The sequence below is a fragment of the Mobula hypostoma genome, chromosome 2, assembly GCF_963921235.1.
Source record: "Mobula hypostoma chromosome 2, sMobHyp1.1, whole genome shotgun sequence".
Classification (NCBI taxonomy): Eukaryota; Metazoa; Chordata; class Chondrichthyes; order Myliobatiformes; family Myliobatidae; genus Mobula; species Mobula hypostoma.
The window spans coordinates 236,578,419-236,603,168 of NC_086098.1; the positions used below are offsets into that span (position 1 = coordinate 236,578,419).

Genomic DNA, 24,750 nt, shown 5'->3' on the forward strand with positions numbered 1-24,750 from the left:
TATCTCTCCACTCTTATTTTTTACCAGTGCCCTCTCGTTTTGGACTCCCCGACTCTGGGGAAAGACTGTGACCATCCACCTTATCAATACTCCCCATGGTTGCATAAATTTCCATGAGATAACCACGCATCTATCCGGGCTCCAGGTTCTCTCCCTAGAACTGAATATGTTGCAATAAAACTGAAAATTGGAGAGACTGCACTTGGAGTATGGTGTACTGCTTTGGTCACCCTGTTGCAGGGAAGACATTGTCAATCGGAGAGGGTCCAGGAGAGATTTACGAGGATGTCGCCTGGTCTAGAGGGTTTGAGTTAGGGAGAGAAGTTGGCCACGCTGGATCGTTACTCCCTGGGGCGTAGATTGTGAGGTCAAATGTCTGTTTTATTGTACAAGCAGCCCGTTGGAGCGCCTGATAACAGTTAGAAATAAGTTGTCCTCGAGTCTAGAGGTACGTGATTTCAAGCTTTTGTATCTCCTGCCTGATGGGAGAGGGAAGAAGAGAGAACGTCCGGGGTGTGTGGAGACTTCGATTATGCTGGCATCTTTACCGAGGCAGCGAGAAGTGTAGGCAGAGTCCATGGAGAGGAGACTGGCTCTTGTGATGCGCCGAGCTGTGTCCGAGCTGGGTTGATGGACACTGGGCACTAGACAAGATGTAGTTTATAGAAACCGGCTACTGATCACACACTGGAGAGTTTACAGCCCCTACTTTCGGCGCGAACACTGACGATTGCACTGGGATAGAAGATGCGGTTTATTGGCAATGTCTGGGGGCCAGGTGAGATGGGAGGTGCTGTGTTCGCAGACACTGGCTCTAGAGTGGAGGCACTGAACGCAGTAAACAGGTACCACTCCAGGCGTGGATGCAGATTGGGTATAGGATAACGACACTAGGTGAGTGTTGTCCACACTGTGTGGAGGATATCGACTGGGTGTGTGTATCCGACAGCGGGTGTGCAATCGACTCTGGATGTAAATTATTGACTCTTACTGTAGATTTTCGATAGCGGCTGTGGGTTTTCGAAACTGGGTGTGGATTATGGACACTCAGTGGATACCGAACGTGGATGCAGATCTGTTATTGACATAGGATGTGATATATCGACAGCAGGCGGTGGTCACTGACACCGGGCGAGGCTGTTCTGCGCCAGCGGAGACGCCGGCTGACCAGTTGTTCACAAGAATGGGTCATTGGGGTCGGAGTAAACTTTAAGCATTCAATCGTGATACCGTCTCTGCGCACTCCGCCCTCCTCTCCACTCTCCCCCTCTTCTTCCCTCTGCCCCCTCTCCCCCAGCTACCCTCCGGGTATCTCCAGCTCTACCTTTCTTCCCCTATCTATCTTCTCCCCACCTCTCCTCCGGATCCCCCCCCTCACCTTTCTCCCACCTCCTCACCATTTCCGTCTGCCTTCTCACCGCCGCCCCCATTACCGCTTCCCCTCCTCCTCCATCGATACAGACGATTCTGGGAGTATCCTTTACTTTTCTCACCCCTCCTCCCACAGGGTGTTGACCCAGCTCACTACCGTTCATCTGAACTCCCACTCCCGCGGCACCCCACCATTACCACCCCCCCCCTTGCACAGAGCAGTCACTGTTCGCCTACAGCACAGATGCAGGCCCTTCGGCCCACCACGTCCATGCTGACCTTTTTGCCCATCTATACTAATCGCATTTTCGCGCATTCGGACCGCATTCTGTCTAAATGTCTCTTAAACGCAGTGATTGTATCTGATTCCACCACCTTCCGTGGCAGTGAGTTCCAGCTATCAACCACTATTGCTCGAGTATCTCGGCAGCCCAGGCAGCACCTATGGGGAGGAATAAACCGTTTCGAGCCGAGAATCTTCATCATGACTGATGACTCCTAATGAAAGCGGCATCCATCATCAAGGACCCCCACCATCCAGGCCAGGCTGTCTTCTCGCTGATCCCATCAGGAAGAAAGTACAAAAGCCTCAGGACTGTCACCACCAGGTTCAGGAACAGTAATTACTCCTCAAACATCAGGCTCTTGAACCAGAGACGTTAACTTCACTCACCCCAACATTGAATTGGTTTCACAATCTATGGACACACTTTTAAGAACTCCACAACTTTTATTCTCGATAGTTACATCTTATGTATTATTAATTATTTTTTGCCAGCTCAGGCTGGTAAAACCTGAGGTACGGCCATATCCAAGCACGCTTATTTGTCAATTGCTATGAAATTTCGGCTCTTCTAGTGACGTTTAGTGTTGTGGCTCTCTGAAGATTAGGCAGATATTACTGTGTATCCCTGATTGTTTAATGCTAATGTGCAGTGCCTTTGGGTTTATCCCAGCTGTAGATATTACTATTGGGACAATGTATACCCTGTTCATGTTCCAAAGTCTTTCAGTTTCCTCTTTTAATTCAGCATATTTCTGGTGTTTTTCACGTATTGCTTTCCGTGTGCTGTGTGTGTCTGGAATGACTATATCTATTAAGTTGTTCTTGCTTGTTTATCCTGTAATATTATATCAGACACTATTATGGTTTGCCTTATCTGTAATAATGGATAGGTCATAATATAATTTGTAGGAACTGATTCTAAATCTAGATCAGGCTTGTATTTATAGTAAGGTATGGTGTCTTTTACGAGTTTGTATTTTAAAATAAGGCTTTAGTGAATGACATTTCCAACTTGATAGTGCCTGTGTAAGTAATCAGATTGAGTTACACTGCTGCCGAATCCTGTAATGTGTTGGATTGTTTCTGGTTTCTCTTGGCATTTCCCGCTTTTATCGTCTTGAATTTGTTGATTTGTATTCTATGCTTTTGATATTTTTTTTCTTTTGTGTTAACCACCTGGTTTTGTATTGCCACAGGGAACTCCTCTGTTTCTGGGAAATCGTCCCCAACTCTGAGCCAGGCGTTCGACGCTCCCTTGTTGACATCTCGTCTGCTCAGATTTTGGTGAAGTCTTCCATGGAGGGTCATGTCTTCTGTTATTATTTTTATAACATTTTACAAGCTGACAAAACCTGAGGTTCGGACATAACCGAGAACACTATGAAAGAGGTAGCTGAAGAGATTGTGGAGGCATTGGTAATGATCTTTCAATAATCACTAGATTCTGGAATGGTCCGTGTGGGCTGGAAATTGCAAGTGTCACTCAATAAGGGAGTGAGGGAGAAGAAAGGAAATTTTAGGCCTGTTATTCTGACTTCAGTGGTTGGGAATATGTTGCAGTCTATTATTAAGGATGAGTTTTCGGGTACTTGGAGGCACATGACAAAATACTATGGGTCATAAGTGGAATTATTTGAGGAACTAGTAGGCATAATAGACAGCATATGTTATCTATTTGGATTTTCAGAAGGCCTTTGACAAAATGTCACACATGATCCTGCTTAACACGATCAGAGCCCAGGGTATTGCAAGAAAGATGCTAGCATGCATAGGAGATTGGCTGACTGGCAGGAGGCAAAGAATGGGAATAAAGGGACCTTTACTGGTTGATTGTCGGTGATTAATGGAGTGTCGCAGGGACTGGTGTTTGGTCCGCTTCTTTTCACGTTATATGTCATGATGACAGATGGAATATAGTGTAAATAACTTGCAAGTTGAGTCGGCGGTATGGTAGGCAAATTAAATATTAGTATTCATTTCGTAAGGACCAGAATACAAAAGCAAGGATGTGATGCTAAGGCTTTAAAAGGCATTGGCCAGACCACAAAGTGCATAGTGAGCATTTTTGGTGCCTTGTCTAAGAAAAGATGTATTGGCCTTGGAGACGGCCCAAAAGAGGTTCACGAGAATGCTTTCGGGAATGACAGCTTAACGTATGAAGAGCGTTTGATGCTTCTGGGCCCGTATTCACCGGAGCTCATTGAAACCGATTGGATATTGAAAGGCCTAGATAGAGTGGATGTGGAGAGGATGTTTCCTATGATGGGGGAGTCTAGGACCAGAGGGCACAGCCTCAGAATAGAGAGATATCCATTTAGAACAGAGATGAGGAACTTTTTCTTTAGCCAGAGGCTCCTGAATCTGTGGAATTTATTGTCACAGACGGCAGTGCAGGCCAAGTCATTTGGGTATATTTAAAGCGGAGTTTAATAGGTTCTTGATAAATCAGGCGTCAAAGGTTACGGGGGAGAAGGCAGGAGAATGGGTGGTGAGGGATAATGGAATGGCGGAGCAGCCCCAATTGGCCGAATGGCCCGATTCTGTTCCTATAACTTACGGTTTTATTTTTCATTGCCTCTGTTGTGTTTTTGTTTTGTAGTTACTGTGAATACCCGCAAGAAAATGAATCTCAGGCTTATACATGGTAACATATATGTACTTCGATAATAAATTTACCTTGAAATTTTGAAGGGTCTCGGCCTGCACTGTTGACTATTTATTCCTCTCCATAGATGCTGTCTGACCTGCTGAGTTCCTCCATTTTTTTGTGTGTGTGTTGCTCTGCATTTCCAGCATCTGCAGAATCTCTGGTGTTTGAAATATCAACTACCCCGTGTCTTAAAAATACGCAGCTCTGAGATCTCTTTTCGAACTCTTCCCCCTCACCTTAAACCTGTCCCTCTTGTGTTTGATACCCCAACCATGGGGAGAGCAGTCCATCCCATCAATGTCCAGTACTCTTTTATAAAAGGCTGCCCCTCAGTCTCCTTCAGTCCAGGGTAAACAAGCCCAGCCCGTCCTCTGATCCAGGCAACACCTGGTGAAATTGCCTCTGCACTCTCTAACACCGGCCTCGCCACCTCGCAAACACCCCACCCGCCTCCCAGCCCGTGCTTCGCTTTCCCTCCCTCCCCCTGCCCCTGACATCAAAATGCGCACGCAAATCTCTTAAACCTCAGTTCGCCTTTATTTATTCTCCCACAGCTAAACACACTCACGTTTATTTTTTTTTTAAAACGCTAATAGTCTCCAGGCGGGATGTGTCTGGTAGCCGGACCGCTTTCCCACAGTCAGCCCGTTTAACCCCTTACCAGCCGGAGCCTAGTTTTAAAGTTCCAATTAATCACCCAGGGTAGCCTCAGCGGAGACTGGGTCTAGAGTCTGCGGCTTCCAAGTCGAGGTATATACTCTGATGCGGGTTCGCCGATGGTACTTTGTTCGGGTTCTGTTGGCTCCATATGTTAAGTGGTGATTATTCGTCCTCGGAAGACCAATAGTGGTAGGCGGTCGCGATCATTTCCGCCGCCCTGCCGTCGCTCTTGGCTGGGACCTCGCTGTAATCATGCAACCCGTTCAGGTGCCGGTCTTTGGTAACCAGAGGAGTGTCCGGCCGCGGTTCACGGTCCTCCGCCATCCAGGTGTCCTGCGCTGAGCTCGTTGATTGCGGGGCGAGGAACAGGTCCCGGGATGGGCTCGCTTCCTGTGGGATGAGGAGCAGGTCAACACTGCCGCCGTCACCCTCGTCCTTGCCTTTCCCTGTTCGGTTGACCAAGGGCTCCTCACCGGCTAACGCCTCCTCTTCCAGGTCCTCAGGGTGGCTGAGAGTCTCAGGGCAGGATGCAGGCTCCCACACGTCCTTCATTGGCTGGGGTTCAGTGGGTTGTCCCTCCCCTTTCACGGGTATCCCTCCTTCCCCCGAGCCCGCAGCGACGTCATGTGAATCTAGACTACCGCTGCCAGTCCTGGCCCACGCTCCAACTTTGAGCGAGTTTTCCTCCAAATCGACCCGTGGCCCCTGAGGTTCATTCTGTCCGCTGTCACTTTCGTCGGCCTCAACCCGAAGCGTTACCTTCTCTCGCTCCTCCAGCGGACATCCGCCATCCTTCTCTAGGCCCGGTCTCTCTGCTGCTAACTCCAAACTCGGGGCATGTTGGTCCTCCGCTTCTTTCTTTTCCTGTGGCCTCTCTTGGTCGGCCACCTCAAGTCTATCGCTGTCCACTCTTTGAAATTCTGGGTTCGCAGCTACCTGAATCTCGGTTTGGTCGGGCAAGAGGATGCCTGGAGTTTGAAAACCAGTTGACGCATCTTGCTCTGCGGCTGTAGCCTTTTTCTCCCCCTTCTCTTGTTGGATCCTTATCGTCGGGTCTCCAGGACAGTCGGGGATTGCCTCGTCTTGGAAATTGTCCACGTTTTCCACACTCTCTGCTTCCTCAGTCTCCAGGCCATCGGTGCTCATACTGTCCTCCAGGGTCAGACGTCCTATTGGGGAACCCTCCGCATCCACGTCAGGGGTGACGTCACTCGCCTGCCCCCGGGAATCTACCACCGCACCGGCGCTAGGGCTTTCCTTAGGGAACCCTCCGATCAGTTGGCATCCATCGGGCCGTTCTTCCCAAGGGATAGAGACCTCTTGCACATCAGTTCCTTGGGATGGGAGCGCGCATGCCTGAACTACATCTTGTTGCCATTCGGTCAGTGACTGGTCCTCCGAGCCCGGAGTTTCCGGGAGAATATTTGACAGGCTGGGTGAGGGCGGCGCCAGGTCTTCAGCTCCCTCCGGGGAGTCTCTCAACGCCTGGTCTTCCTGGGCCGTCGGCTTCTCGCCCAAGGACGGGGCAGCTGGCGAGGTTGAAATGCCCTTTTCTTCCGCCCCATCAGGGAGAGCCGAAACGGTGGCGGACATCTCTTCTCTGGGCTCAGTTAGTTCAGTCGAGGAGAGAGGCACTTCCTCCCCCGCGCCTACCTCCTCCACACGGAATGTATCTTCATCTTCAGCCAGCTCCATCTCCGCAAGACTTACTGACTTCACTTGTGGGGAGTCTTCATCGGCAGAGACCGAAGCTCTCAGTTGGATGGCCGGTTCCTCCTCGATCTCCGCGCCTCTCTCCTCAGACACTTCTCCTGGGATCTCTGCCTGGTCCGCCCAGCTCCTCTCCAATTCCCCCTCTGCCACCTCCAGATCTGTCTTATCCTCTTGTATCACCGTCTCCTGGTCTCCGGTCTCTAGGTTCGCCTCACTGAAGCCGGTATCTTCGGTCCCGATACTTTCTTCTTCCCCCACTGCCGCAGTCTTCAACTCCGCACATTCCTCCTGTACATGGCCTGCGTACTCCTGAATTAATGTAGGCTCCGGGACTTGTGCCGCCTCAACCTCAAACTCGCCCGCCCACTCCTTCCGTTCTCCATCATCTCCGGGGACGGTCCCCGCTTCCTCACTGAAATTCAGCCCAGGGGCCCCGGGCACCTCTTCTTCCTTTGCCGGAAACTCAGGGGTGACTAAATCCTCTGGGCTCTCCCGGGGTTCGCCGTCCCGGTATCCCTGCGGATGGTTCTCTGGCTCCACCGCACATGTTGGCGTTAGTGCCGTCTGTTCCACCGCTTGCTCCTCATCTGCGGTGTCTCTGCCGGGAATGGCCCTTCCTTCCATCCGCTCCTCCGCTGGGAGGGGCACACCCACTTCCTCCGGCCGAGATTCAGCTTCCATCCCCACGGTCCACGGTTCCGGAGCGGATAGAATCTCATCATCTGCCGTAGACTCGGGGGTGAGTAATTCCTTTGGGCCCTCCCGAGTCTCGCTGTCTCGGTCTCCCGGCGGGAAGACCGCCGTCTCCTCCCCACCTACTGGTGTTTGGATCTTCTCGTCCACCTCTGGCTCTTCACTGGTGGTGTGGCTCTCATAGCTGGCCCTTTCTTCCGAATCGACCTTCACTTCCGCCGTCTCCTCCCAATGGAGGGGCGCGTCCACTACTTCCGATCGGGGTATCTCCTTCCCCTCTGTCGACGGACCCGGGACGGCTTCCACCTCTTGATCCTCTCCCCGAGGCTCAAGACCTAGTGATACCTCTGGCTTCTCCTGGGGCTCGCCGTCCCGATCTCCCTGCGGGTGGTCTGCTGGCTCCTCCACACAATCTGGTGTAGGGGCATTCACTGCGACCTTTAGCTCTTCATGGGCGGTGACTCTTTCGGGACTGGCCCTTCCTTCCGAATCGACACACGCCTCCGCCTTCTCCTCCCACTGGAAGTGTACGTCCATTGCTTCCGGTCCAGGTTCCTCTAACTCCTTCTTCGCCAGAGGCCCAAGACCTGGTGATTCCTCTGGGTTCCCCTGGGGCTCGCTTTCCCAGTCTTCCTGCTGGTGGTCCGCTAGCTCATCCGCACATACTGGCGTTAGTGCCCTCTTTTCCACCGCTTTCTCCTCATCGGCGGTGACTCTGTCGGGAACGGCCCTTCCTTCCAATCGCTCCTCCGTTGGTTCCTCGGCACATACGGACGTTAATGTCCTCTGTTCTACCGCTTGCTCTTCATCGGGGGTGACTGTGTCCGGAACAGCCTTTCCTTCCAATCGCTCCTCCGTTGGTTCCTCGGCACATACTGACGTTAATGTCCTCTGTTCTACCGCTTGGTCTTCTTCGGGGGTGACTGTGTCGGGAACGGACTTTCCTTCCAATCGCTCCTCCGTTGGTTCCTCGGCGCATACTGACGTTAATGTCCTCTGTTCTTCCGCTTGCTCTTCATCGGGGGTGACCGTGTCGGGAACGGCCGTTCCTTCCAATCGCTCTTCCGTTAGTCCTTCGGCACATACTGACGTTAATGTCCTCTGTTCTACCGCTTGCTCTTCATCGGGGGTGACTGTGTCGGGAACGGCCCTTCCTTCCAATCGCTCCTCCGTTGGTTCCTCGGCACATACTGACGTTAATGTCCTCTGTTCTACCGCTTGCTCTTCATCGGGGGTGACTGTGTCGGGAACGGCCGTTCCTTCCAATCGCTCTTCCGTTGGTTCCTCGGCACATACTGACGTTAATGTCCTCTGTTCTACTGCTTGATCTTCTTCGGGAGTGACTGTGTCGGGAATGGCCCTTCTTTCCATTAGCTCCTCCGTTGGTTCCTCGGCACATACTGACGTTAATGTCCTCTGTTCTACCGCTTGCTCTTCATCGTGGGTGACTGTGTCGGGAACGGCCCTTCCTTCCAATCGCTCCTCCGTTGGTTCCTCGGCACATACTGACGTTAATGTCCTCTGTTCTACCGCTTGCTCTTCATTGGGGGTGACTGTGTCGGGAATGGCCCTTCTTTCCATTAGGTCCTCCGTTGGTTTTTCGGCACATACTGACGTTAATGTGTTCTGTTCTACCGCTTGCTCTTCTTCGGGAGTGACTGTGTCGGGAATGGCCCTTCTTTCCATTAGCTCCTCCGTTGGTTCTTCGGCACATACTGACGTTAATGTCCTCTGTTCTACCGCTTGCTCTTCATCGGGGGTTACTGTGTCGGGAACGGCCTTTCCTTCCAATCGCCTTTCCGTTGGTTCCTCGGCACATACTGACGTCAATGTCCTCTGTTCTACCGCTTGCTCTTCATCGGGGGTGACTGTGTCGGGAACGGCCTTTCCTTCCAATCGCCTTTCAGTTGGTTCCTCGGCACATACTGACGTCAATGTCCTCTGTTCTACCGCTTGCTCTTCATCTGGGGTGATTGTGTCGGGAACGGCCTTTCCCTCCAATCGCTCCTCCGTTGGTTCCTCGGCACATACTGACGTTAATGTCCTCTGTTCTACCGCTTGCTCTTCATCTGGGGTGACTATGTCGGGAACGGCCCTTCCTTCCAATCGCTCCTCCGTTGGTTCCTCGGCACATACTGACGTTAATGTCCTCTGTTCTTCCGCTTGCTCTTCATCGGGAGTGACTGCGTCGGGAACGGCCGTTCCTTCCAATCGCTCTTCCGTTGGATCCTCGGCACATACGGACGTTAATATCCTCTGTTCTACCGCTTGCTCTTCATCGGGGGTGACTGTGTCGGGAACGGCCCTTCCTTCGAATCGCTCCTCCGTTGGTTCCTCGGCACATACTGACGTTAATGTCCTCTGTTCTACCGCTTGCTCTTCATCGGGAGGGACTGTGTCGGGAACGGCCGTTCCTTCCAATCGCTCTTCCGTTGGTTCCTCGGCACATACTGACGTTAATGTCCTCTGTTCTACCGCTTGCTCTTCATCGGGGGTGACTGTGTCGGGAACGGCCGTTCCTTCCAATCGCTCTTCCGTTGGTTCCTCGGCACATACTGACGTTAATGTCCTCTGTTCTACCGCTTGCTCTTCATCGGGGGTGACTGTGTCGGGAACGGCCGTTCCTTCCAATCGCTCTTCCGTTGGTTCCTCGGCACATACTGATTTTAATGTCCTCTGTTCTACCGATTTCTCTTCATCGGGGAGGACTGTGTCGGGAATGGCCCTTCCTTCCAATCGCTCCTCCGTTGGTTCCTCGGCACTTACGGACGTTAATGTCCTCTGTTCTACCGCTTGCTCTTCATCGGCGGTGACTGTGTCGGGAACCGCCTTTCCTTCCAATCGCGCTTTTGTTGGTTCCTCGGCACATACTGACGTTAATGTCCTCTGCTCTACCGCTTGCTCTTCATCTGGGGTGACTCTTTCCGGAGTCGCCTTTACTTCCAATCGGTCCTCCGCTGGCTCATCCGCACATTCTGACGTTAGTACCCTCTTTTCCACCGCTTGCTCCTCATCCAGGCTGACTCTGTCGGGAATGACCCTTCCTTCCATTCGCTCCTGCGCTGGGAAGGGCACATCCACTTCTTCAGGGAGGGATTCCGCTTCCAACCCCACGGTCCACCGTTCCGGAGCGGCTAGACTCTCCTCATTTGCCGCAGACTCGCGGGTGAGTAATTCCTCTGAGCCCTCCTGGGGCTCGCCGTCCCGGTCTCCCTGCGGGTGCTCCGCTGGCTCCTCCGCACATACTGGTGTAGGGACACTCACTTCAACCTCTACCTCTTCACTGGCGGTGACTCTTTCGGGGCTGGCCCTTCCTTCCGAATCGACCCTCATCTCCGCCGTTTGCTCCCACTCGAAGGGTGCGTCCTTTGCCTCCGGCCGAGGTTCCGTCTTCAACCGCTCCGTCCATAGCTCCGGAGCGGGTTCCGCCTCCTCCTCTTCCTCCACCCGAGACGCAAGGCGTGGTGATTCGACTGCTTTCTCCCGAGGCTTGCCGTCTCGGACTCCCTCCGTGTGGTCCGCTGTCTCATCCGCACAAACTGGTGTTAGGACACTCACTTCAACCTTTGGCTCTTCATAGGTAGTGACTCTCTCAGGACTGGCCCTTCCTTCCGTATCGAGCCGCGCCTCCGCCGTCTTCTCCCACTGGAGAGGTGCGTCTGTTGCCTCTGGACGCAGTTCTACTACCTCTACCTCCGCCCGTACTACCTCTTCCTCTGCCCGAGGCCTAAGACGCAGTGGGTCCTCCTGGGACTCGTCGTCCTGGTCTCCCTGAGGGTAGTCTGCCGGCTCCCCGGCACATGCTGGTGTTGGGACCTGTTCTTCCATCTCTTGTTCCTCACTGACGGTGACTCTCACGGGACTGGCCCTTCCTTCCGAGTCGACCCTCTTCTCCGCCGTTTCTTCCCGTCGGAGGGGCACGTCCTTTGCTTCCGGCCAAGTTTCCGTCTCCATCCCCTCGGTCGATCGTTCCGGAATGGTTTCTTCCTTCTTCTCTTCCTCCGCCCGAGGCCCAAGGCTTAGTGATTCGTCTGAGTTTTCCCGAGGCTCATCGTCCCGATCTCCCTGAGAATGTCGCGTCGGGTCGTCCGCGCCCATTAGCGTAGGGATCCTCTTTTCCACTGTTTGCTCCTCACGGGAACAAACTCTCTCGGGACTGGGCCTTTCGTCCGAGTCTTTTCTTTCCTCCGCTGGTTCCTCCCACCGGAGAGGCGTGTCCATCTCTTCAGACCGGAGTTCCGCCTCCATCCGCTCGGTCCCCGGTTCCGGTGCGGCTTCAAACTCCTCCTTTACCGGAGCCACGACGGTGAGCAATTCCTCTGGGTTCTCCCGGGGCTTGCTATCCCGATCTTCCTGCGGGTAGTCCGCCGGCTCCTCCGCACTTACAGATGTTGGGGCCCTCTCTTCCACCTCTGGCTCTTCACGGGTGGGGACTGTCTCAAGACTGAATTTTCCTTCCGAATCGACTTTCACCTCCGCCATCTCCTCCCGTCTGAGCGGCGCGTCCACTGCTTCCGACTGGGGTTCCGCCTTCATCCCCTCCGTCAGCGGCTCCGGGTGGTCTTCCTCCTTCCTCCCGAAGACCTTCTCTTCCTTCACCTCGGGGCTTCCTTCGGCCGGATGCTGCCGAATAGATTCCCCAGGCATCTCCGGGCTCCATCCTTCAGAAGCCCCATCCTCGGCCGCCGGAGGTTCCATCAGCACAGCCTCTTCCATGACAGCCGACAGTTCTTCCCCTGAACTCAGGTCCTCGCGGACTGGCATGGCGCAGACTTTCTTGTCCGTTTGACTTTCCTCGATCCTGGTCACCTCGACCTCCGGCTCCTGGAAGCTTTCGCTGAGTTGTCCTTCCTCTGCTCCGGATCCTTCGGGGTAGCCGGCTTCACTCTCTCCTAGTGCTCCTTCCTCCACCGCCCCATCGCCACTTCCTCTGTCGACTGAGTCATTAGTTTCGTGCGTCTTCGGCACATCCTCGCCACCGTGCAGTAGGCTCTCCGCCGTCATCTCCTCATCGTCTTGTTCCCTTATCTGCCTCATATCCACACTCAGTCGTCTGGTCTCCAATTTCTCTGGTCTTGCCTCTCTCGCCGAATCCTCCCAAGGAGCATTCGCCGTCGTAGAACATTGATCTTCGACCGAGATCCCCTCCGCCTCAATGAATGCGGCCGCCTCCTCGGACCACCGACCCTCGCCCGAATCACTCCGTGTCTCCTTCCCCGGTCTCGCTTCGGATGTTCCTTGCCGAGACAATGCGACTTCGACGGGGCGTTCAGTCACATCGTTTTGGCACGCAGCTGAGCCCGGGGCTTCGCGCAGTGAATCGGAATCAGAATCCCCCTCCACAGGGTCCCTCAGTTCCCCGTTGAATTGGCCAGCCCCAATGTTCGGATGGCCAGAGTCCTCGGCTGCCGACTCAGGGCAGGTAGATAATGGTGGAGGGACGTGTGGTCTCCCTCCGTCCGCCCCGGGCTCGGCAATGCCCCCGTTCAGCAAGCCCGTTAAGGGCGGCTGCGCCGCAGGCTTGACGAACAACTTTGCCTCGGTGTCCTCCTGGTCCGGAGTCTCCGTGGTCCGATCATCCGTGGGATATTTGTCGGCCTCGTCTCTCGCACCACGGCCCAAAGGAACGTCCTGTGCGCTCTCTCCGTCCAGTAAATCTCTCTCCGCGGGGAATTCTCCCGGCCAGGTCGCGACTGACCCATTCAAGGCCCCTCCGTCGGCTATGTCCGCCGAGGGCTCGGTGCGCGTCGGTGCTGCGTCCGCGAGGGCATTTCGTTCTTTCCACCCGGACGTCACGGTCACCGCTCCCGGGTGAGCAGTTCTCCAGGCGTTTCCAGCTTCCAGCCTGACCGGGGCCGAATGTTTCTCGGTCGAAAGGCCCTTCCCGCCGGGGAATCCCAACTGCGCATCTGAGAATGATAAGCAGAGGTGAGTGATGTCCGCTGAGGACTCTCGCCATTAGACACACCCTTTTCCAAAGGAACATGCCCCTTGCTCTCTCCACCCACGAGTAAGAGGACGGCCGGTGGATTATTTGATCTTCTTGTCGTACACTATAGGACACGGCGTACGGTGGGGTACCATGGGGAGGGAACTGAGAATAAGAATGCATAGTTCCCCGGAAGCGGAGGCACGGGTAGAGAGGGCGTAAGAAAGGTTTGGCTTTCATCAGTCAGGGTACGTGTTCGGACGTTATCTCGCAGCTGTAGAAGAAGTTACGCAGTGTGATTATTGTGTTCGGTTTTGGTCGCTCTGTGATAGGAAACATATGATTAAGCTGAGAAGAGTGCAGAGGTTTACGGGAATGTTGGCAGGACTCGAAGTCCTGAGGAATAGAGAAAGTATGGGTAGGCTGGGAGTGTAGGAGATTGAGGAGTGCCAACAGAGAGGTGTGGAAAATCATGAGGGGCATAGATCGAGTAAATGTGGACACTTTCGAAGGGAAAGGGGGTCAAAACCAAATGGGTATAGGCTTAAGGTGAGAGGGGAAAAGTGAAAATGGTATCTGAAGGGTAGGTTTTTCCACCCAGAGGGAGATCCGTATATGGAAGGAGCTGCCAGAGAAAGTGGGGGAGACAAACGAGCGCAAGAAGGGCTAGCTTGATCAGTATGGTCAAGTTGGGCCGAAGGGCCTGAATCCATGCTGAATAACGATTACGAATAAATACAACGACGAGCACAGATCGGTGGAATGTTCCGGGGGCTGTGCGGGGAAAGGTTACGATCGGGGGCTTTTGTTGACGGTGGGGCCGGCCAAGATTACATTGAGACCGAACGGCTCGTACTTCTGCGGTATCGATCCATGTTCCCCACCCGCTTCCACTCCCCTCCCCTCCGCCGCCTTACCTCGCAGTGACGCCGGGAGACCCCGCGCCCCGGCTGACGAGTGTATCCTTTGGGCTTCTGCGTCCAGCAGCGCTCTGTGAAGGAAAGGCAGGCCTTACTCGGGTCCCCGACCTTTCCCTCCCTTGGTTACCCCGACCCTGAGTTCTGGAATCTTCCGCTCATATATGGTCGAGGAATGTGTCCCTCGGGTCGCCCATCCCACGGCACTGGGAATCTAGGCATGGATGACCCCGCAGTCTCCAGAGGAGCTGAATGCGGTTGGGGGGTGGGGGTGGGGGGGCAGGTTAGTATCGTCTGGTGAACTGAAGTCACATTTACGTCCGAGCGGCGAGAGGGGATGAGCAAGGGGCTGGTGGGGTGGAGGGGAAGGTGTAGGATGGCTGTCATTGCGTCCGTGGGTGTTGGAGGATCTGAAACTGGCGCATGGCTGGCCGTAGTTTACTGACTTTCCGGGTGGTGGTGGGGGGGGGGGGGAAGAGAGAGAGAGAGAGAGAGGGGGGGGGGGAGGGAGAAGCAGGGAGAAGGTTGCAGAGAGAGGGAAGGACCAGCAGAGAAAAAGCGAGAGGAGCGGAGGCAGTGAGAGAGTCAGACAGAGAGGCAGAGTACAGAAAGCGAGCGTGGGGTAGGGGGGGAGGAGAGCGAGAGGAAGTGGGAGACTGAGAGGAGAGGAGGACATTTCGGAGGGACAGGCGGGTGTGTGGATGTCAGTCCGTATGTGTCGGCTGCCAGATGAACTGAGTGTGAGGGAGAACGAGGAGAGAGATGGTATGAGAGTGAGTCATTTAGAGGTTAATCCCCGCTGAATGGCTCGCTCACAGGCGGCAGAAGAAATCCCTTGTAGCGCCGGCCCATTGTGGTGTTAATGACCGGCGTGTCTCCCACGTGGGGGGCGCAGAGGTCAGCAGCGGGGCCGGGACTGACCCACAGCTGTGCGCTGGCCCTAACTCTGTGTGTGTGTGTGTGTGTGTGTGTGTGTGTCTGTCTGTGTATGTATGGGTTTCTGTATATATCTGTGTGCCTCCCCGTGAGTGTCTGGTGTCTGTTCGTTTGCCAGTGCTTCTCTTTTTGTATGTGTTTGTCTGAGCATCTACCCGTGGGTGTCTGTGCACGTGTTTGCCTTTGTCTATCCGTGTGTGTGTTTAAGCCTGTCTACATGCGTGTGTCTCACTGTCTATATCTATCAATGTGTGTGTGTGTGTGTGTGTGTGTGTGTGTGTGTGTGTGAGAGAGAGAGAGAGAGAGAGCGAGAGAGAGAGAGAGAGAGAGAGAGAGAGAGAGAGATCTGTCTGTTAATGTATTCGGAAAGTTTTTTTCGGGAGATGAGAGACGTTCCAACAAACATTCCCACGTCCCATCGCTGTGAAAGGATTCGATTTTGAAAAGGTTTCCGCGAGGCCCCTCCCTCCGCTCTTCATTCCGAACCCTCCCATTCGCTCCCAGTGATCTCACTCCCATTCTTCATCCTGAGGCATTACATCATCCTCATCCCGGCCCCCGGCTTTCAAATCCTCGCACACCTTAACCCTTTACCGTCCCAGATGGAAGCACAGAGGACTGTTGCCGAGCGAGAGGCTGTGCGCGTGGATCAACCTTCTCCCCTCCCCCTCCATCACATGGAAAGGGAGCTCCAAAAGTGAGGGATCAGAGGAACTGGGAGAAATGGAGGGAGCGCTTCAAGAGAAAGGGCAGATGGGAGGAAACGTCGCGCCGTGAGATGAGGCGTCCTTTGGGTGAAACCTACGGATGGGTGGGACTCGATCTGAGTAAATGAAGTCTCTATATTTCTCTAGCCCCTCTCCCGGGTAAGAATGACCCCTCACACCACGGGTGAGAATGGCAGAGCATGACTGACTAACATCTGTGCTGTAAAGTCCAGATGCTGATGGAGGAACGGTTAAATATCCCTCATCCCGCGAGGAGAGAGAGGCTGGTTGGGTGGGTGAGGGGTCAGAATGCGTTTACCTGTAGGTGGCCACCTCCAGACTCAGCGCCAGTTTCATTTGCATCAGTTGTCTCTGCTCCTCCACAATCTGCTCCATCTTGACCGCCAAGGTCTCCCTTTCCCGTTCCAGTTCTCCGACTGTTGCCTGGAAGGGGCGATGAGGTCAGAGATAAGGGAAGGTCGTGTGGGTGGTTAATGAGCCTATACGACAAGCTTAGGTAGGTGATCTTGGTGGCCATGGGCGAGGTGGGCCTGTTTTCGTGCTGTCCCTCGTTGAGTTTGGGCGTTTAATGCCTGCTTTTTGAAGTTATCAAATTTTTCCCGAAGCACCCCAACGACCCAGCCTCATTGTACTCCGATATAGGGAACTGGACTCACCGCCCTCTGCAATAAAATCTAACATCCCCCCAGTGTTAATAACTTCCCTTAATTTTATCACCACCGCCTCCCCCAACGAGGAAACAAAGTGACATCTGCCTCGGTGTTGGACTGTACTTGGAGTACGGCAAATAGTTCTACATATCTACATATCTGGTCGTCCCATTGCAGGAAGTTTGAGGAGGTCTGGGCTACGGTGCAGAGGAGGTTTCCCGGGATGCTTTCTAGATTAGTGAGTATTAAACGCTAAGGAGGGGCTGAGCAGTCTTGGCCACAAGAGATTCTGCAGATGCTGGAATCCAGAGTAACACACACAAAATGCTGGACGAACTCAGCAGGCCAGGCAGCATCTATGGGAAAAGATAGAGGGTCGACGTTTCGGGCCGAAACCCTTCAGCTCGAAGCATCGACTCTTTATACCCGTCCATAGATGGCAGCTAACCCCACCCCCCGAACATTTTTGGTCTGTTTTCTCTAGAACGTCAGAGACCGAGGAAGTATGTGAAACTAAAGGTAATGCTCAGATTTTTTTCCCCCAGGGTAGAAATGTCAAATACTAGCTTCGAGGCGGGGAAACGTGCGGCACAAATTTTTTCGTTTTTCACACGTAGTGTTGGATGTCTGGGGGGTGGTAAAAACAGATCTGGAAATTGCGTTTAAGAGGCAGACCGCGGAATGCAGGGAGTGGAGGGATATGGACTGGCAGATAGGATTCGTTCAATCGGGCAGACATCGTGGGTTGCACAGTTTCATAGTCTATGACAAGCAACAGAATTTTTGACTTGTTGTAAGGTCGCCTCTCATTCAAAACTCCGAGGAAGTTAATTTCTGGAGCCGCGCCTAACAGGATCCCAGGAATCTGTTCCGGACTGTCCCGGAATACCATACATTTTTTTCTTAAATAAGACCAACGCTGTGCGCAGAACCCCAGGCGCGGCACACCAACACCCCGTAAAACTGGATCAAGGCGCCTCCCTTTTCTAAACACCCGTCTATCTCCATGCAGCCGGCCGACGCCCCGGTCCCTGCCCCGGTGGGAAGCGGCTACTGGGCGAACGTGGGGTGGGGCAGGTGAATTCCTGAAAGTCCCCATTGGGTCACGCGCCGCTATTTGCGGGTCCGTGCAACTGAACTTGTGACGATGGCACAGCCCACTCGCAGGGTGACTCAGCAGGACTGTCAGCAGACAAGCCCCCCCCCCCACACTCGTAAAACAGGTGTGAGTGCTGGTAGATGGCATCCATGGCAGGCAGCCTGCAGAGTGGGGGCGGCGAAGGGGAATGTTCTACAGTGGGGGACAGGATTCCGATGTGATTCCACCAGCCCCCACCCTCTGCATTCCTCTTCCCTACTCCTCTCTCCCGTCTCTTCAGCTCCCCTACGCACCCTCCCGATTCTTCATTTCCCCTTCTCGTCCCTCCCCCATCTTTCACTCATCCATCCCCCCACTTTTTCCCCTCCCGTCCCCAATCCCTTCCCCGTCGTCTCTCCTCCTTTCCGCCACATCCTCTCCCCATTCCGTCCTCCCCCCCTTCCTTTCCCCATCCCGTCCCTCTCCTTCCACAGCCTCTTCCCCTTTCGTTCCACGCCACGTCTCCCAAACCTACCGCACCCTCAACACCCTCTCCCCGTCTCTCTACAACCCCTATTTCCCCCTCCCTTCGGCACACCCCTCTCCCCAGGACTCGCAAACCACTCCAGCCGACGCTCCACTCCCGAGGGAGCGCCCGCCGCTGTGATGTTAAAGCGGGACCCGTCATCCTCTCGGGTGTCGTTCGCCGCTGGGAACTCTCCCTCCTACCCCCCACACCCCGCCTCCGGTCTCGGGAACCGGAGTGAACCCTCCAGCGCCGCTAACTGACCCGTCGCCGTTTCGCGCTCCCTTGCCCCGCCACGCTCCTCGCGCCACAGGTGAAGTCCGAACCTGGAGTCTCTGCGTGTCCTGTTCGCTCGCTCTGTTTTGCTGCCTCAGCCTCTCCTCCAGCTGCCGCCTCTTTTCCCGCAGTGTCTCCAGCTCCCCGCGCAGACCCTGCAGCCGGTGCCGGTTCAGCCTTGTCTCTTCCCGGGCCGCCTCCTGCCTCAGGCCGGCCTCGGACACCACGCGCTCTAGCCGGGTCAACTCGTCGCGGTACAAGTCCCTCGCCTCCGTCCACTTCAGGTCGACCTCGCCCAGGCAAAGCCGGAGGTCCGGAGGGGAGAGCGCTGGCACGGGAGTTGTGGGGAAACGCAGCGAATTTCTGGCCTTTTCTTGGAGTAGGACATTCCTCTCCTCACGCTGGACTTCCTCCAGGTGCCCCAGCTCGTCCTGAAACATCCGGACTTTCCCCTCCATTCCCTTCCGACCCCGCTGCTCCTCCTCCAGCCACTTTCTCCTCTCGGCAAGCTCCTTCTCGGCCGAAGTGCGGAGGCGCGCCTCCCCGCAGCATCTCTCGGCCACCAGGCGTACCTCCTCCAGCAGCGCGTCCCGCTGCAGAGCCGCGCGGTCGGTCTCTCTCAATCCCTCGGCAAGTTCCTGCCTCAAGGCCTCCAGCTCCGCCTCGAGCTCTTTGCGCCTCCCTCCATCGGGGCCGGGCTTCAGCGCCTGGATGTGGTCCCGCAGAGTGGAATTCTCTTTCTCCAGTACCGCCACCCTCTGCAGGTAACACTCCAGGCGCTCGTTCAGCGCCCGCAGCTGCACCGATTCCTGACCCAGCTCTCTTTGTCTCGACACGGTCTCCATGTGAAGCACCGCAGATTCACCGCGTCTGCCGCCGCTGCCGCTTGCTGCCGCACCCGTCCCGCTTCGCAGCTCGTGCTCGGGGAGACTGACGCCGGTCCCGTGTGGCAGCGAACTTAGAGCCAAGTTGAGCACCCCACCCCCATTTCCCCCCGCCCTCCTTGCTCCAACTCCGCCCCAACCACACCCCCGGACAGCTCCTTTGCTCCGAAACTCATTCCCTGTCTTTCGCCTCTGTTCGCCACAAGTACTCTCTTTCTCTCCTACGCCAGCATCTCACCGACAGCGCTGTGGCTACTACCCCCTACCTACAGGACCGTCTCCGACCCGCACAACCCAATCCTTCTTTCTGTAAATTCCCTGCTTCCTAAAACTCTCACAGAATTTTTAAAGCCCTTCGGCTCCTAAATGCCTTTCCGTCTCTCTAAACTCATTGTGGCCCAGACTCCCCTCCCCGTCTCTCTAACATTCTCCACATCCTACATCACTCTGGGTCTCTCTGACCAACTCCAGTCTCTACACCCAGTCTCTGTAACCCACTCCAGTCCATACACCGGTCTCTGTAACTCCTCCGGCTCCTACAATCTTCCTCGTCTCTCTAACCCACCCCGACTCCTCTATTCCCATCTCTACACGTCTACATCACTCCCTGTCTTTAACCCCCTCCAGTTCCTACACCTTTCACTCGTCTCTTTAACATCTTTAACATCCTCCGGTTCCCACACCCCTCCCTGTCTACTGTAACCCCTTTAAATCCTTCCCCGTCTCTGTAATACCGCCCCGGCCTCAAAACCTCTCAACAATTGTTCTCTCATTCATTTCAGCCTCTCAGCCCTGACCACACCACTACTGGTGGCCACGCCTTCGGAGCCCTGGGCTGGATGCGGCAAAATTCGCTCCCCGAATCTTCCCTTCTCGGGGCTGCGGCTTCAGCCTCTGTCCCGGTGCATCACCGGCTAGTTTGCACTCGGTTCCTGCCCCGGGAGTTGATCTTGTGACTGTCAATGTTGGGAATATCTCGCCATTCTTGTGCTGAGGGTGCGCGCTGCGCCCTGTCCAGTAGAGGGCGGTCCCGGGACCACGTTAGTGTCCATGGGCAAGTTTGTAAAGTGACCAGACACATACACCCAGGGGCTGGGGCTGTTTAACACCTCAGAACCTTCCTCCCAACTCTCAGGCCGATGTCATTGAAACCCAAGGAATATTGAGGCCTCGATAGAGTGGACGTGGAGCAAAATGTTTCCATTAGTGGGGGAGTCCTGGACCAGAGGGCACAGTCCCTTAAAACAGAGAGGAAGAGGAATTTCTTTAGCCAGAGCGCGGTGAACCTGTTGAATTCATTTCTACGGACGGCTGTGGAGGCCAGGCTGCTGGGTGTATTTAACTCGGAGGCTGATAGGTTCTTAATTAGCCAGAACGTCAAAGGTTACGGGGAGAAGGCAGGAGAATGGAATGAAAGGGATAATAAAGTTGGCCATAATGGAAGGACCGAGCAGACTCGATGGGCCGAATGGCCCAATTCTGCACCGGTATCTTATGGTCTGATGTCTAGGCGGAGCAGAGGTGCCATGGGGCTGTGTACATACATCTATTGATGCTTCTGGACACATCTTCAGTGATGTTCCTGGAATCATCGGGTGTTTCGGGTCTTTCAACATCATACAACCTCCTCCAGGTGACCCAGCCGGGGCTGATCAGACCCCAGCTTGTGTCCAGATGGCTAGCTACTTATGACTCCATGGCTCCCCTCTTTTGAGCCACAGCCATCTTGAGGCCCTCTCTGCCGCATCGGTGATACCGCGGATGGCTCTCCTCTTCCTCTCTCCCTCGATGCCCAAAATGCTGAAGGCTCTAACTAAAGAACGGGCTATGAATCCCCTACAACCAACCTCCACTGGGAGACACCTCGCTCTCCATCCAGCCTGCTGACAGTTGCTGACCAGTCCTGCGTACTTGGAGAGCTTCCTTTCAAAGGCCTCCTCCAAGCTATCTTCCCATGGGACTGTCAACTCCAGCAGCACCACTTGCTTAGGGAAAATTGCTGCAGAAATCTAAAGCAAACACTGAAATTACTGCAAACAGTCAGCAGGTCAGGCAGCGTCCGAGGAGAGAGAAGCTACCAGGTCGGCGAGCCCGTGCGATGGAGCACTATCCGCTCTCTTATATTTATCCAAACTTCTATCTCTCTACCCGTCCAACTGTCTTTTTAATGTCAAAGTCCAAGTGATCAAATCGCAATGTAAATTTATTAATCGAAGTACCTATACTGTATGATATCATACACTATCTTGAAATTTTATTTATCTGCAGATATTTATAAAGTAGATTTTTACAAACAAGGTTATACATAAACAAAGACTGACAAACAACAACGTGCAAATAAATATTAAGAACATGAGCTTTGAAAAGGAATCTGTTGGGTAATAACAGTATTTGAACCTGACTGGGAGAGGGGGTAGTGTCCTAATTGTAAGGCTAATTGCTTTATCATTGTCATATGTACGAAATACAGTGAAAAGCTTTTGTTTGCCAGTCACCCAGACAGGTCATTCCATACATAAGTGTTTGAGTGTCTGAAGGGGCTTCTCCTCGGGTTTTGGTTGCGCTTCAGCTCCGCGCTCCTGATATGTGGTCACCCAGTACGGTCGCTCGAAGGATCTACTGGTGGGCTCGCCCCTGGGCCTGGCAAAGATGGTCATTCGCGGATCCAGACGGCGGGCTGTCGAGGGCTCTGCCACAGCCAACTGCCTGCCCCTCTTCCGGAATGACGTTCGTGCCCGAGGGAGCATGCCATGGACACAGTGAAGGATTTCCGGGAATCTTGAAAGAGTGAATCCCTCACCCCCGAGAGTTGAAGGTTTTACACACAGTAGTAAATGTAATTCACTGCCTCCATGGTCTGTGTGGGAAAATACCCATCAGATCCTCTTTAAATATTTTTCCTTCACACACTGAACCCATGGCCCCTAGTTTAATAAACCTCTTTCAGGTCACCCCTCAGCCTGCTTCGCTCCAGGGAAAGTATTCAGCCGTTTCTTATAACTCAAGCCCTCCATTCCTGGTAACAGCTCGTGATATTTTGTGCCCTTCCAGGTGCAATGACGACTTGAATTGCGCAAAATAATGCATCACCAGCGTACAATGGCTGCAAGTTTGAACTGTCCCAAACTGTCCCAAACAGGGATTCCCAGCCTTTCTTTTGCCATGGACCTTTATTATTAACCGAGGGGCCCGTGGACCCGGGTTGGGAACCCCTGTTCTAAAGTTACTTATCCGGGCTGACAGACCTTCCGAACGCATCAGCTCTCCCAACGGGGAGAACAGGAGAGGGGAAACACCGCCACCTACAGGTTACTCTCCAAACATCCCGACTTGGAAATACAGTACTGTAATATCTCTGGTATTGGCATTGCTATTAGTTTATTATTAGCACCTGTACCAAGATACAATGAAAAGTTTGTCTTGCATACTGTTCATATAGATCAAATCATTACACGGTGCATTGAGCTAAAATAAGGTAAAACAACAACAGTACAGAATAAAACTTAGAAGCTACCGAAAACGTGTATAGCAACTAAAAGATAAAGTGCAAGATCATAACGAGATAGATTGTGAGGCCAATAACCTACCTTATCGTATAAGAGGTCCCTTCAAGAATCTGATAGCAGTGGAATAGTTGTTGCTTATTTGTTTGTTTGTTTGTTTGTTTGTTTATTAATTTATTATTTCCTTCTTTTTGTATTTACACAGTTTGCTGCCTTTTGCGCACTGTTTGAACGCTCGAGTTGGTGCGATCTTTCAATTATGGCTATTGTTCTATTATGGCTTTAATGAGAATGCCCGCAAACAAATGAATCTCAGGGCTGTATATGGTGACATTTATGTACTTTGATAATAAATTAATTTATTTTGACTTTAGTATAGAAGTTGTCCTCGAGTCTGGTGGCATATACTTCCAGGCTTTTATATCTTCTGAGCGATGGGAGAGGGGAGAAGAGAGAGTTACCGGGGTGGGTGGGGTCTTTGATTATGCTGTTTGTTTTACTGAGACAGCGAGAAGTATAGACAGAGTCTATGGAGGGGGGAGCCTGGTTCCTGTTATGTTCTTCCTTCAGTTAGTCCTGACGAAGGGTCTCGGCCTGAAACGTCGACTGCGCCTCTTCCTATAGATGCTGCTTGGCCTGCTGCGTTCACCAGCAACTTTGATGTATGTTGCTTGAATTTCCAGCATCTGCAGAATTCCTGTTGTTCCTGTTATGTTCTGCCTCGTTGGGCGTAAACCCTGGAACTCCCCGGGACACCTTGCATGCTGCAGCCAACCTCTCACGGCGCAATTAGCGAAGTCTGCTGATATTGTGCCAGTAGTCATGGGAAAACTCTTTGGCAGCACCTGGAATTCGGCACCCTGTGTTTGTAGAAATGTAAGCCACAGATAGGGTTGGACCGACAGTTCCTATTCCACCCTGCCCCCGTGCATAAATTCAAATACCTGAGAGCATGCTGTAATGTGAGAGGGGGTGAGTTTAAAGGAGATGTTGGGGTCGGGGTGATTTCATTTGCACAGAGAATAGTGGGTATCTGGAACGCGCTGCTTGAGATGGTGGTGGAGGTAGATACGATGGAGCAGTTTAAAAGGCTCTTAAACAGGAAGGATATGAAGGAAAGGTAGGCAAAAGGCTTTAGTTTAATAGTATATCATTGAGGAACAAGGACAGCTTCTACACGCTATCATAAGGCTATTCAATGCACCTTTTCCACGATAAGGGGAACTCTTGGCCTTATAAACTCCCTCGTTATGATCGTGCACGTTATCGTTTATCTGCACTGCGCATTTTCCGTAGCTGCTACACCTAATTCTGCATTCTGTTATTGTTTTACCATGTTCTACCTCAATGCACCGCGTAATGATCTGATTTGTATGAACAGTGTGCAAAACAAGCTTTTCACTGTATCTCGGTACGTGTGACAATAATAAACCAGTTCACAGAGCAACACTGCATCTCTCCTATCCATGTAAATGTCCAAGTGTCCTTTGTAATTGTACTCGCCTCAATCATTTCGTCTGTCAGCTCGTTCCATATACTGCGCGCACCTCAATCTCTGAGAAGTTATCCCTCAGTTCATTTTAAGATCTGTCCTTCTCTCACCTTATTGTGTACGTGTAGTATTTCTACCCTGGGGTCAAGCCTGTCCAAATCGTCTGAGAACCTGGAGTACCCGAGTTGAAGGTGGACAGCACCGAACAGGCATGAACATCGATTTCTCTAACTTCCGGTAAATTTCCAGCATCTGCAGAATCTCTCGTGAAGGTGCAATTTCGTATAGAAGGATTGACATAGAAGGTTTTGGTATCAGATTCTGGGAGATGATTGCTTAGTAGGGATATTTGCCCACTGATCAGCGAGGACATGGGCCGAATGGCCTGTTTCCCTGTTAACTTGAGTGGATGGTTCTATGATGCAGGGTGTGATCTGTGATCCGCCAGTTTTTACCGG

The 24,750-nt window shown here is 53.2% G+C and overlaps 1 protein-coding gene across 1 annotated transcript; it reads right to left on the reverse strand.

Moving 5' to 3' along the window:
• Window positions 1-4,833: 4,833 nt before the first annotated feature.
• On the reverse strand, window positions 4,834-22,044 carry LOC134357970 (uncharacterized). Its single transcript, XM_063069801.1, has 6 exons — window positions 21,813-22,044; window positions 20,106-20,307; window positions 18,464-19,370; window positions 16,182-16,306; window positions 14,220-14,293; window positions 4,834-13,282 (listed from the first exon to the last, which is right to left on the reverse strand). The coding sequence occupies exons 1-6, from the start codon at window positions 22,042-22,044 to the stop codon at window positions 5,130-5,132; spliced, it is 9,693 nt and encodes a 3,230-aa protein (XP_062925871.1). The 3' UTR covers window positions 4,834-5,129.
• Between the last annotated feature and the right edge of the window lie 2,706 nt (window positions 22,045-24,750).